The sequence below is a fragment of the Leptonychotes weddellii genome, chromosome 5, assembly GCF_054177405.1.
Source record: "Leptonychotes weddellii isolate Sample4059 chromosome 5, ASM5417740v2, whole genome shotgun sequence".
Lineage (NCBI taxonomy): Eukaryota > Metazoa > Chordata > Mammalia > Carnivora > Phocidae > Leptonychotes > Leptonychotes weddellii.
The window spans coordinates 84,838,456-84,852,427 of NC_138373.1; the positions used below are offsets into that span (position 1 = coordinate 84,838,456).

At 34.6% G+C, this 13,972-nt stretch overlaps 1 protein-coding gene across 17 annotated transcripts in view; it reads right to left on the bottom strand.

Annotated features, from left to right (window-relative positions):
- The window catches only part of SOX5 (SRY-box transcription factor 5), a 993,366-nt gene that overhangs the window by 68,827 nt on the left and 910,567 nt on the right, over positions 1–13,972 (bottom strand). For all 17 annotated transcript variants that reach the window (XM_081821346.1, XM_081821353.1, XM_081821350.1 and 14 more), the window contains one exon: positions 8,324–8,470. In XM_081821346.1, the coding sequence (XP_081677472.1) occupies positions 8,324–8,470 (147 nt within the window). The remainder of the gene's footprint in view (positions 1–8,323; positions 8,471–13,972) is intronic.

Here is a 13,972-nt window from a genome sequence, read left to right on the forward strand (position 1 = left end):
TCGTGAGGCAGTTGTTACATGTTGGACCGAATACTTTCTGGGTTTCATTCTTACTTAAGCTTCTACACGCCTATAAATAAAATGTCTGATACATTTTGTTAGATAAATGACACTTTTGAATACGTTGGGTTTTGAACTTGTCTTCAGCTTAGAACGGTACATCTCTTTAATTTTTTTGACTCTTACATCAACATCTAATTACTGTGTTTTCTTTCCACTCTCCATTTTGTAATGTTTATAAATACTGTAGAATGCTTTGTTCCCTCTAGAGAAGAAAAACCTATTGAAAAAATATAACTAATGAATATGTATTTATGCTATTTTCCATCAATCTAAATAGGACATTGATATTTGTTGTCATTTTAAAAACATATCTATACTTCGGTGCATCTCTGCGAGAGAGACCATTAAAATTCTTCCTGTTTATGAATAAGAAAGATGCGTAAACAGATATATATGATTAAATAAAAAGAGAATCAAATCTGAGGGCTAGAGGAGTCCTGCATGGTTTCTTTTCTCAATTCTCCATTCAAACACTTCCAGCACATGTAGGGCCTAGAGGGATGGAAAGGGGTCAATAATCAGCTCAAATGAGGCACTGATCATTTCCTTAGGATAGAAAATAAAGCATTTGAGCGGATTTGAAGTACATTTTAAGAAGCTGAAATTATAAATGCTTTCCTCAAAAGAAAGGTAACTACAGACGTGTGCTTTTGCTTCCTCAGTCTCTGACAGAGTGATGACTTATCCTTTCTAACCATGATGCTCACTGACATTAAACTAGATCCTCCTCCTACACAGAGACATCCTTTCATATTGCTGTTTTTCCTCCCTACCTATATTATTTAGGTTCTAACTGCCTGGTTTTAAAATTAAAATGCCGTAATCTGAAGAAAACCCAGGAAATATTTTATGGTAAATCTTCTTTGGGCTGGATCTAGTTTAGAGGGCAACTTTCATTGAGAAAATGTGATTCTGTGGATCTTCCTGTGTCTGCACGTGTGCAACATCCTCTTGCTTTGCCCATGGTTTGCATTATTAAAGAGCTTTGACATGGGGTGCCTGGGTGGCTCAGCTGGTTAAGCGACTGCCTTCGGCTCAGGTCATGATCCTGGAGTCCCGGGATCGAGTCCCGCATCGGGCTCCCTGCTCGGCAGGGAGTCTGCTTCTCCCTCTCCCACTCCCCGTTTGTGTTCCCTCTCTCGCTGTGTCTTTCTCTGTCAAATAAATAAATAAAATCTTTAAAAAAAAAAAAAAAGAGCTTTGACATGGCTCATCAGAGCTGGCTGCTGTGTTCAAGACAGGTTCCTGTCAAAACAAACTCAGCATACTGGGGAACACAGGCTAGGCCAGTAGAATTCAGAGAACACTGCCTAAATCCTTCTATTTTGCCTTTAAAAAGAAAACACGCCATGATTATGACTGGTCTCTTTGTTTTATGATTTTTACTGTCTTTATCTTACAAATGTGACCAACCCCTCTTTTCCTGAGTCATAAGAATATATCACCAAATGACCTGGTGATATATTCTTGGACATTTCATACCACTGTGTCCAGAAAGGCCTCTGTTTAAGTACCTAGCTGTTTGAGATTCTTGTCTACTGAATACAGATGAAAAGGAAAGGAGGAGGCTCATCACAGGGGTTCTGTTGATAACACTTCATTTAACATACTTCAGTTTAGCAACATGGGACCGCAAAAAGAAAACTATTTTATTTAAAATGACAGGGCCACTATGTTATATTCACTGTATATATGTCCCACCCAGGAAATGATGATAATGATAATGGGTACACTTCCAGTTTAACATTATGGGGTGATTCTGCTCAAATGAATTCACCTCTTGAGTATGACACATCTATATCACACCTCGAAGGCTCACAAAATGGTTATTTCACAGATATTGACATACCGGAGAGGGGGGGGTATTCAACAGCTATTCAATAAAGCACAAAGCAGATGTACAGAGCAAGGTATCGGGGAGATTCTAGCATTTAATTGGTATGCCAGACAGTGTTTAAAGCATAAGAATAGAAAATGGGCAATTTGAATGTGGTTATAATTAGCTGAGGCTAACATCCCCCTCTGTACTGAAGTTTTAAGATAAATAAAATCTGTAAAAAGTACCAAGTCCAACAGTTTCACAATGGATCAGTGATTTTATTTGATGTTACATTTGTAGAGGAATGGTAGTTCCTCTCTTATTAATAACTATTTAAGTACTCTGGATTATTTAGAGATACCACACTCAGAGGCCAATTCCAGCCCAGTGTAGCCAAGAATGATTATTTGTGATCTTGACCTGAAAAGGTCTAAGAATAAGTCAAATACTAATATTCTAGGAACTTGTGCATATTGGAAACGACATCTCTAGCAACTACTATTACTACTCAAAATTTTTTGTGGCCAGATAAAATGTGGAAGACGCTCAATGAAGTTATACTTACATTGAACAGTGCTTTTCAAACTTTTCATTATGGACATACTCCTAGTGAAGGCCTTAGCATTTCCTGGGTCATTTAAAACTTATGAAATCTCTTTGATTTCTTGTGCTTTATCTTTTAAAGAATGTTTTTATCATATAGTTTGTGTTGGTGGTAGTTCAACTTGATTGTGCTTACACTGCATGTGTACTTTTGTATTCAGCCCTTCCCCTCAATTGGCATTGCAGAACACTATCTCAAAGTTAGCAAAAAGCTTTATTTCCCAACTCTCCTGTTAGAACTAATTTTTAATTAAGATGAAACATGATTATCCTCTGATTTTTCATGCTTCCAACATAATGCTAAATAATCTTGTATGTGAACCACAGGTTGTGACTCATAGTATTAAGCTACAAAATTCTACCCTGCAGATGAGTGTGTACCGACGTAATGCTTATTTGATAGCATGGAACTACGTGATTGGTACCATTACAGCAAAAAATAGGTGCCCTAGTAAGAGTCATGGGCAAGTCTGACATTATTATCAGAAGCACCTGGTCGCCAAATCAGAAAAGATCTTCATTGCTACACTCATGAAATATGATCTGATAACAATATAGTTCCACTTCTTGCTTCTGAACTCGAAGCAATATTTATAAGGATATTGCAGCTGAAAGAATCTGATTGTTGTGTCTGATCAGCTGGCTAGGGCTGTTTTTGGCTTGTTGGGAATATTTCTTTCCCTTGTCATAACTCCCAGGTGCTACTGCTGAGCAAATGGGAACATCGCTGCTAGAGTTATTTGAAAAGAACAAAAAGAATTGATTTGGACAATCTATGTGCTGCTGTCATTGATAGAGACACAACTGTGACCGAGAAGTATGACTAGGGTCAGAGCAAAAGTAAAAGAAAAGCACCTAGGAATACTCCCTTGTCATCAGCTTTTTAAACTAACTACTCTTGGTTGTTGGAGGCAATACACAAGTTTTCACCAAATGCCAAGAGACATTTAATAGTACTTACAAGTTGCTCTTATAATTTTTTCAAGAGGTGGCTACTTTCCCAATGGCAAATCACTTAAAATGTATAGTTCAGATGGTCAGCACATCTACGACATATGAGAATTCCTCGGTGACATGGGATTATAAGTCTATTCCTTACCAACAGTTGTGTGAGTGGTGTCTGAAATTGAGGAAAACTGTTCTTCCTCCTAAGGTAACTGTTTTAAGGCTGACCTTGATTCTATTATTTTCTTAAAGGAATAATTTATTCTTACAAAACAAATGTTATCAAGAGATTAGTTATATCACAAAGAAGGCTATCTAGGTTTTTAAAAGACTGCAACAAATAATTCAGGAAGTCATTTATAAATAAGGAAATATGTTGGTGGGAAATAGAAAGTCACTAATACATTAATCCATCCTGTGGCAAAACGCTAAACTATAAACAAATCAATTTACTTATTTATTTGTTTTTAATAAACAAATCAATTTAAACATTTGTTGAGGAATTTAAACAGATTCAGAGCAGCAATACTGTATATGAGATTTAAGGACCAATACAGCTAAACAATACCTTAACTAAATAATTTCCCTTAATATGAGAGTTAGTATTTCTAATGTTCCCTTTAGACAAGATCACTTATACACAAAAGTTCATGATTTCATACTTTCATTCAAAGTTATTTACCAATGTTCAGCAATAAACTAGCTGTGAGGACACACAGGAGCTACGATAATATCTCTGAAGAGCGAAATATATTTCTTTTTGTTGGTTAGTGAAAAGAATGGTCCTGGAGTAGAATCCAGAGGGGGAAAAACTAACTAATTTTTAAAGAGACAAGTGTACATGTATTAAAAAGGGTTTTATGTGACACCTGAGAAATTTTAAAAACCTGCTGATGACCTTAATATTCTAATCGTTGGCAAAACAGATTCTTGGCTTTTTCCTAATAAAATTAAGGCATTAAAAAAGAAAGAAAGAAAGATTAACCAATGACAATATGTTAGGTATTAATGAAAATAGTTCATAAGCAGTAAGTTCAAGGACATATCACTCAACATGCAACGCTACCCATATTCTCCAATGCAGATTTTGAAGAGACCAGACTTCTTTTTGTGTCTTCATATTTACGGAACAGAATTCCTGTTTGCCGTTTTTAGAGGTTCACTGTAAACCCTCTAAAGGTTTCTTTATCATTTAATATTATAAATAATTATGTTCCTAGGCGGCAGTTCAAAGCTCAGTACAGCACTCGTACAACACCACAGGCAGGTCAGATGACCTTTCTCCAATTCTCCTCTCTGCAGTGCTGAGGACAGACAAAGTGATATGTCTGTCATACGCCATTACCATTAGAACAGAATCTTGTTCTTTTATTACAACTGAACTCCGCCAGATTTCTCAGCAGGAATGCTAAGTGAAATCAATGTCTTGGATTTCCAGGCTGAGCTTGGAGGTCACAGCCACTCTATCATTTCTCAGCATTATCCTTTCTCGTGCGTGCACACACTCCCCAAGCCTCCAACTGGCACACAGCAGATTGAAAACAGCATGTATCAGAGGACTCATGCTGTACAATTTTACAGTCTTTTGGAGCCCCCTCCTTTTGACTCCCCCCTTCCATTTTTTTGCAAATTGCAAATAAGTTTTGTTTGTGTCCTTCTCTAGAGTTGTGAGTCAAAGGCAAATGCACACCTAGGAAGAAGGGCAGGCAATAAAACCCAGAGAACATGACTGATTTCTGACAGCTGCCAATAAGATCATTTTCCTTACATCATCACCTGGATGTGGCTGACAATTCCAATGCTCCAAACAATAAATAGATCTTAAACGTAAACCATCAGTTTGGTTTACGCCAGGTAGGTATGCAGTCACACAAAGCCCACTGATAAAATAATTCTATTTTACAGTAAAATAGACATGAAAATTCACCAATAAAACACACAGAAAATACCCCAGGACACTAAGAATTGATTGTTTAAAAATATAACAACAAAGGATAGCTATTTCATAGAAGTAAAGTAGCTTTGTGAAGTGAAAATGTTTATAATGCCATGTATAAATGTCAGTTTCAGGCTACAAGGAGCTAAATTCATGTATTGAAATGGGTCCTCCTTATTTACTGTCTTTTTGGACATGTTCTTCATTAAAATGACAAGAGTAATATTTATTGGTCTATTTTTAATGTGCTAAACTTTACCGCTGAGCTAAAACACAAGCACATTTAAGACATCTTTTCTGACAATAAGAGGGGTTGTAGACAGTATGATAGTGGACACTGAGCAAAGGAACATATTTTTATTAAATTGTGTTACTACCTAAAAAGAGGCACTTTATTGTTGGTCAAACTTTTTATTCATTTTACCCAACTGCAAATGGGAAGAAACACAACACCTACAACTTTCTTAAACTTTACATGATAGAAAATTCATGAAGGCTAATTTTGAAAAAGTTACTGAATTTTAAAGACAAACTATAAAATATGCTTTAAAATCATGTATAATCATAGGTATAGAAACATAATTCACTTCTTCACTAGTACCGAAAAATGGAGGTATATGAGACTATAGAAAATGGAAGAAGATTCCCACTGAGGTAGAAAACCTGTCTGCTCTGCACTTAGTCTATAGGGTTCTATGACCTAGAGCCATAGAACTCATAAAGCAGGGTGCCAGTCTTGGCAAAGCGAACCTGCAAACACTTGGGCATTTGCCATAGTTAACTAAGAAAAGTATCACTGTGGCAACTGCTCAGTAAACCTTTGAATGGATGAATGAATGAATGAATGAATGAATAGACTTATAAATGGCTGATTGACATCAAAAGCTTCATGATTATTTGAGTAATTTGGGGAGAAGATACTAATGATAAGAAGTTATTCGAGAGGTAAGGAAAAAATCCCATTAGTTACTTACAAGTAAAGTATATACTCTAAAATCATAAAATGAAATGTCCTAATGCAAAGCATCATTATGAAACATGATGTGAAATCACATTCATAAATCAAGGTTAAAAAAAAAAACCAGAGAATAATACCTCACAGAATTATTTGTGTGTGACAGTGACTAATGCTGCTACAGCTATTTACTTTACTCAAAATTAGCCTGTACATGCAATACATTACATGTGGGTCCATGAAGACCCCAAAATATCACTGCTTTAAAACCAAATTTTATTTAACAAATGTTATAATTATTACCAAGTTTTAAAAACTATGTTCTACTGTGATAATAAAGAAAAGCAGACCAGATCTTTGGTGTACACTAAGCACAGAACATGTGAGGTCCATTACACGGCTGAAATCGATCTTAAAAAGTGAGTTTGTACATTTCATAATATCCCAGCAGTGGGGACAATAATTTGAACTACATATTTGCACATATTCCTGGTGAATCACGGTCTAAGTTCTTTGTCCAGGTTAGGTTGTACTTTCAAATGTATTTACCTCTTAATAACACGGAAAAGGCCTCAAGAGTTTTGGGGAGATGGATGCTGGAGTATACTCTCCCAAATGATCTCTTCTCTTTCCCAATTCACCCTCTGAATTAATACATTAACTGTGCAATGCATCTGTCAGGGGACAGAGCAGGGTTAAAAATAAATTCTTGGGAGTTTTTTTCTCTTTCAATACTTTTTAAATTTTTTTTCTCTGTGCATTCCTTTCAACTGTTGAGACTACTATTATCCTGTTACTCTTTAGATATTTCCAATACAGCATTTGGGAAAGGGAGAACAGAAATAATTTTCTAGGTAATTCAGCAAAAGATAAGACATTGTTACTTTGGGGATAAATTAACTGTGTCAGTTTTCTACTTAATATTTTCTAATAGAAAATATGTGTTGACATTTCCCTGAGTAACCTCAGGGAAAAATACTTTATGGTTACTCTTCTGCCCTCTTTCACAGAGAGTTTAATATATTCATATATCATCATTTAAGATCTTAAGATCTTACAAACACAAAAACATTTCAAATTAAAATTTTTCTGCTTTTCTCTTCTAAGATGAAGAACAAATTATTTGAATCCTCTCCCTGCCAATCCCTTTCCATGTTCTCTCAAGAAATGTTTCCTTGGGGTGCTTGGGTAGCTCAGTCCGTTAAGCGGTCGACTCTTGATTTCAGCTCAGATCATGATCTCAGGGTCCTGGGACTGAGCCCAGTGTAGGGCTCCATGATCAGCGGGGAGTCTGCCTGAGGATTCTCTCTCTCTCCCTCTGCCCCTCCCCCTGCTCGTGCTCTCTTTCTCTCTCTAAAATAAATAAATAAATCTTTAAAGCCCAGAGAGTCCGTCTTCATTAAAAAAAAAAAAAAAAAAAGCTTCCTTAGTTCCCAAAATAAAACTATTTCTAAATAGTCTTACTTCTAACACTATTATTATCTTCATATCTTTCATGAAAATCTCATTGGATGAATATCTAAACTTATATCCATACTGCACTTCATTATAACAGTTACTGATATGCCATGGATGTACTCATATATTTTAAGGTGTATTTCAGTTGCCCCTTTTCTGGGAAACCCCTCCCAGGATCTCTCATTGAAGGTAACATCTTTGTCCCAATAACTTCCACTGCACTTACCTGTAACTCTGTAAGACTTTGTATCATAGAATGTGGGTATCTATTTTATAAGACTGTAGGCTACCTGAGTATAACATATCTATCTAAATCTTTGTATCACACACATTTCCTACTATAGCTATCCATGCATGCCTGTTGAATAAATGAATGGCTAAATGTATGTGTGTTATTGATCCTAATTAATCCCACTAGACTCTTATCTCCTTGAAGACCCAGAGGTTAACCCAGTTGCTGGCACATAACAGACATTCAATAGATATCATTGAATGAAAAGGAAAACTCTAAATGGCAAAACATGTAGCTTTGTCAAAAGGGTACCTTGCTTTTGGGCGGTGGGCTGTTTGTGCTCTTGTCCGTGTGAATGCTGGTAGGAGATACAGCAGCACCGAGGTTGCCTTGGGGTATGCCTGGCAGTTTTCCTCCTGGAGACACCTGCATTGCAGCTAGCTGGGCAGCATATAACTGCTACAGAAGAAAAGGGCAGAGAGAGACAGAGAGAAAAAAGACCATCAGTAATAAAATAAATGCACCTCTCAAAGTATCTCTATTCAGATGTGGTAGTTTTCCTGTGGGTATTCTTGTTTACTGCTCTGGAACATTTAAAGAAAGAAGTTGTCACCTCAACTTTCATGACTTCATTCTCTGGAGAGAAATGACAGACACCACATATGAAGGATTTCAGCTTCAGGATGTCCAGAGACTCAAAACAAATAACAGTCATTCATTTTTACTCTTTCCCAATGTCTAGGGAAGACAAGCACATCATATTATTTGGTCAAGACCTCTTTTTGCTCTATTTTAAAATGTACACAGTGTGTTACAAAAGAATGCAACTTCATATGCAAAGTAATTTTCTTAGTATCCATATTGGTTTAAGTTTAGTACACCTCCTTTTTTTGACTTGTTGCAATGGGCACCTGTAACAATTTTGTTTTTCTAATCATTAGTTGTATAGAAATACTTAAAAGCCATTGAGGGGGAATGAAAGAGTATTTGAAGAACATTATCTGGTCAGTCTACCCACATTGAAAAAATTAACTGGATGTTTGCCAGAAGTCCACTTTACATCATGATATATAAACACAGACAAACCTGAAATTATCTTGAGGATTAGGGTTTTAAGAATACTGTCTGAAACATGCACTCTTCCACTAAGCCACCACATAGTAATTCTTATTAAATAACCAGTAAAAAATTCTTCAACAAATAAATTTAATAATAAAAGAAAATTTCACTTTGATAATAATTGTCATATGATATGGTATCTTAAACAAAGAGGTTGCTTTAGATTCAAATGTTTAAATTAATTCTCTTTTCATCTCCATTTAGCTGTTTGCGAAAATTTTAAGATCTGGATAGAAAAGAAATTAACAGGTGTGTGTGTGTGTGTGCACACACACACACATTTGTGCATGTGTGTGTGCGTATGCAAGTTATAACTTCTGTAATAAAAAGACTGATACTAAATAAAAAAGCTCTCAAAGGAAAGTACTGTGACATAGCTTATCTTGATTTTTCTCTGAAAGAAATTTCAAAGGATAAAACTGCTCAGGATAAGCCAGAGACCCTGATAAGTGGGGTCTCTTTAGAAATGAAATATTGAAAACTAAATGCAGGCATATATTTACATGAAAATACACATACACTGTTCACAGTTTCCACATACTATGGTCTAAATGAATCAGATCATTAAAATTATTGATAAAATTATGGGGTTTTTTTAATGACAACTAACAAAAGATATATTCCAGATGAAGAAACACCAGAGGAGTATATTTGTACTATCAATAATGAGTGTTACTTCCCCCCAAGTTTGTGTGTGTGTGTGTGTGTGTGCACATTGGAATAATTATATTCTTTATTTTAGTGAGAAAGAAAAATTAGATTTAATTCATAAGTCTTAGATTGCATAAATTAGAGTAAAGGGATATGATGTCAAATACAATGACTGGGAGTTTATCATTTTTTTTAAGTATCAGAATTGATCCATTTCCCACACTTGTGTTAAAAACCTTTGCATTATTTTCTACAATTCGAAAAAGTAGTATTTTTTTATCCTCATCCTAAACTGTTTATGAAGTTACTGAGAAAATAACTAATATCCAAGATACACTTTGCAAATTAAAATTTTGTCCAGTAAAATACATGTACTGAATTACATATACTGAATTAAAAATATTTTAAAAATAGGCTATATAGCTATATTATATATTATAAATTTCATGTTGTATTATATACTATATCCTTGTCTTTAAAAATTATTTCAGTGGGTATTATTCCTAGAAGCTAACAATCCATTAGTGGTTTAGTATATACTAAATATAAGATTGCTTCATAATTACTAAAGATTGACATAAGATATTTTAATATCTGTAGGTAAAAAGAAAAATGTGAACAAAATAATTATTCAAAATTTTAATTTGATTATTAAAGAATTATTTCATAATTTGAAAAAATATTGACTATTTGTGTTATTTAGATAATTAAATAGATGGACCAATCACTCATAAAAGGTGATTCAATGCTTAAATATCAATCTCTATAGACAGACCCACAACTTCCATAGAAGTATAAGAACTACTATTGAAAATACAAGCATAAACATACTCTGAAACACTTTATTGAATGTAAAGGTTGCAGATGGCATACACTTGGAATAAAAAATGTCATACACATTCTTTCCTCATTCAAATAAATGCATTATTTTTATCTTTTTAATTATGAAATTAAGGTTTATCTTAATTAAACTGTCCTAAGGGATGCTTTTGAGTAGAAAAAAATAAATTTGTAAAATAGAAGGACTCATTTAAATATTTTTACAAGAACAGTATGCTATCATCCACTTTGCTGCTACTTTTAAAGACTATAGAGATTTAAAGTAATTTATGATGAAAATGTCACAAGCGTATTAGTCCATCAGAATATGGTTAACATTGGGTAGCTCTTCATTCCTCTTATCTCCCATATCCCATTCCTCATATTTGGCTTTCTCCTGCTTCACCAAGGTTTAGAAGTAGGAAATAGCTATTTCTAATACATTTTATTTTGTGTGAAATATATGTGTTCCTTAAATTTACATTATATTACAGAAGCATTAAAAAGGTCTCAAATCTTAGAGAATCTAACACACTTCAAGTCTACACAGGTAAAATAAACGAGAAATTTTAATACTTCTGGTTCCTAATTTGAGCTAATTCGCAAGTTAAAAGGAAATTTCAGTAGTTTTAAAGAAGCTGACCGTGTTTCTCATAGCTGGCTACTACGTAAGGGTGGGCAACTTGCCAAAAAGAAAAAAAAATGTTGCTGGGACTCATTTTAACACAACCTTTTAAAAAATTAAGTTCATTTATCTATGCATGTGCGTGCTGATTAATGTGTGTGTGCTGACTAATTTTAAAAACAAGGGAATCAAGGGATGATGGATATTTTATTTAACTTATTACATGCTCTTGAAGCAAAATAAAGAATAACAATACTTATTTGTATTGAGTGAGTTCTACAATCACAGAACCACTGGTTGATCTTGTTGAGAGGGAAGGGTCATGGAATGTAGTGGCAATTGGAAGGCCACTGGAAGTAAAAAGCACCCTGTGAACTATAGAACTCACTTCCATATGATAGACACACCTATAATTATGTGTGTATCTGCATCTTAACTATACAAATTTTTTAAACAAAAATCTGGCTAACATTTTTCTTTAAAAGATTGTGGATAGGGGCGCCTGGGTGACGCAGTCATTAAGCGTCTGCCTTCAGCTCAGGTCATGATCCCAGGGTCCTGGGATCGAGCCCTGCATCAGGCTCCCTGCTCAAGGGGAAGCCTTCTTCTCCCTCTCCCACTCCCCCGGCTTGTGTTCCCTCTCTCGCTGTGTCTCTCTCTGTCAAATAAATAAATAAATAAATCTTTAAAAAAAAAAAAAAGTTTGTGGATAAACTCAGAGTTAAATATAAGGTGCGTTATGATAAATGTACTTTTTTGAAAAAGTTAGGTTGTCCTAAACATCAGAAACAAATTGGGAGATCCTAAACATAAAAAGCTAAAGCTTAAAGAGAGCACTCACTTCATGAGGTTAACCAGACTAACAGAATAACTGTTTTGTCTTGCAGAATAACTTTACTCTTATCTTGAAACTCTTGTGTTAGGGGTTTATTTTAATCTCTAAAACTCCCCCACTCCACAGATCATTAGGTTTTCCACTCTTTATATTACTTAAAATATTGCATTCCTATTCCCTTCCCCTTCCTTCATTCCTACACCTACTTCAGACAATGATTTTTTTTTTAAGAAAACAATCACATAAAATTAAGCTGGAATCTATCCATTGATTACTTAGGGTCCTCCCAGTGCTTATGTGTACATAAGTGTGTGTGGGTATGTGCGTAACTCACTTTTGTTTCAAATTGTTCCATAAACCCACATTTTTTGTCTCTTTAGCTCCTTCAAGGACCCATGGTTTCCTGCTTCTAGTGTACTTCTACTGGAATGGTTAAAAGTAAGGTAAACCTCAATTCTAATACCAGTTCTGAACTAGTCATCTTGGGCAACTAAACTGAGCCACACAATTCCTTAATCTGCAAATTCAGGATTAAAAAAAATGACCTTATAGAGTTGCTGTGAGAAATAAATCACATATTATGTATAAAATAGTCAGAAAAATACATGGAAAAGAATGCTTTATCAATAAGTAATAGTTATAATTATTAATTAATTAATTATACCAAGTAAGAAACTGACTAGGTAATATATATGTGCTGACTTCCTACTATATACTCTGGACTATGCTATGTACAGTGGAGGCTACAAGCAATGTATAAATATAGTTTCTTCCCTAAGTCAAGATTAATAAACATAAAACAATGAGAGTATAAGTGTACTATAACTGTATGCCACTTTTAAGGGTGTGAAGGGAAAGGAAATGAGTCAGTGTGAACTGATTTTTCATAGAAGAGATGTAGCTAAGCTGGAAGTAAAAAAAGGAGGTGGCATTCCAGGAAGGGAGAACAATTTAAAGGTACAGGAGCAGGAATGAAGTAGCTTTTGCAAAGGGAATACAGAAGATGGTGTGGAACAGGGAATGGGAGAAAGGACAGTGACCTAATTGAGTGCATACCCCAGGAAGAGTAAAGAAGCACTGGGTCTGTAGGCTAGTTCACCTTACAGAAGATCTTCAAATAAAGACAAAGAGTTTAAATTTAATATGTAGGCCAGAGAAAGTCACTGAATTTTTGAAAGCAATATATGTGATTGTTTTAACTAGAATAAAGATATGACAAGGTATCAGTTATGAGGTTATCAACATTTGGTAGCTATAATTTTAATGATAACTTGAGTTGAAGTAACAGTTGTGGAAATGAAGATGGAAAAAATGATACCAAGTTCATAGCACAGTGGGCACATAAATGACTACAAATTAACTGGGGAAAAGAAAAATGAAACAGAAGAACAGGATGAATAGTATAATTTATATAGTCTTTATTTCATAGATATAATATGTAAGTATTCATGTATCACATATTCTTATTTGTTTATATAGTCATTATACTATCTTGTATAACAGCTAAAACACATGTATTTTCTTCTTCTTCTTTTTTTTTCCAAAAGCCACACAGAGAGACTTCCCTGTAATTCATATTGTGATAGCGAAAATGCTAGAACCATTCCATCATGGGTTTTCCCTAAAGTATAGCTGATTAAACTTTTTTTTAAAGTATTAAGATTATGATGAAGTGTATCTACAACAGCATGAGCTTGAATTATATTTATCTTATTTAAACCTAATCAGTATTTCTTTTCCCTGTAATGTACCACATGTACCAAAGCACTATCAGGCAGTGTGTTGATAGTTCATTAGTAGGCATTCTTCCTGTTGAGCTATAATGGTACAGTGTGGGGTCAAAACAAAAATCTGATGGGATGATAAAGAACAGATATTTTAACTTGTGCTAATTAATTGTTGCAAATTTGGG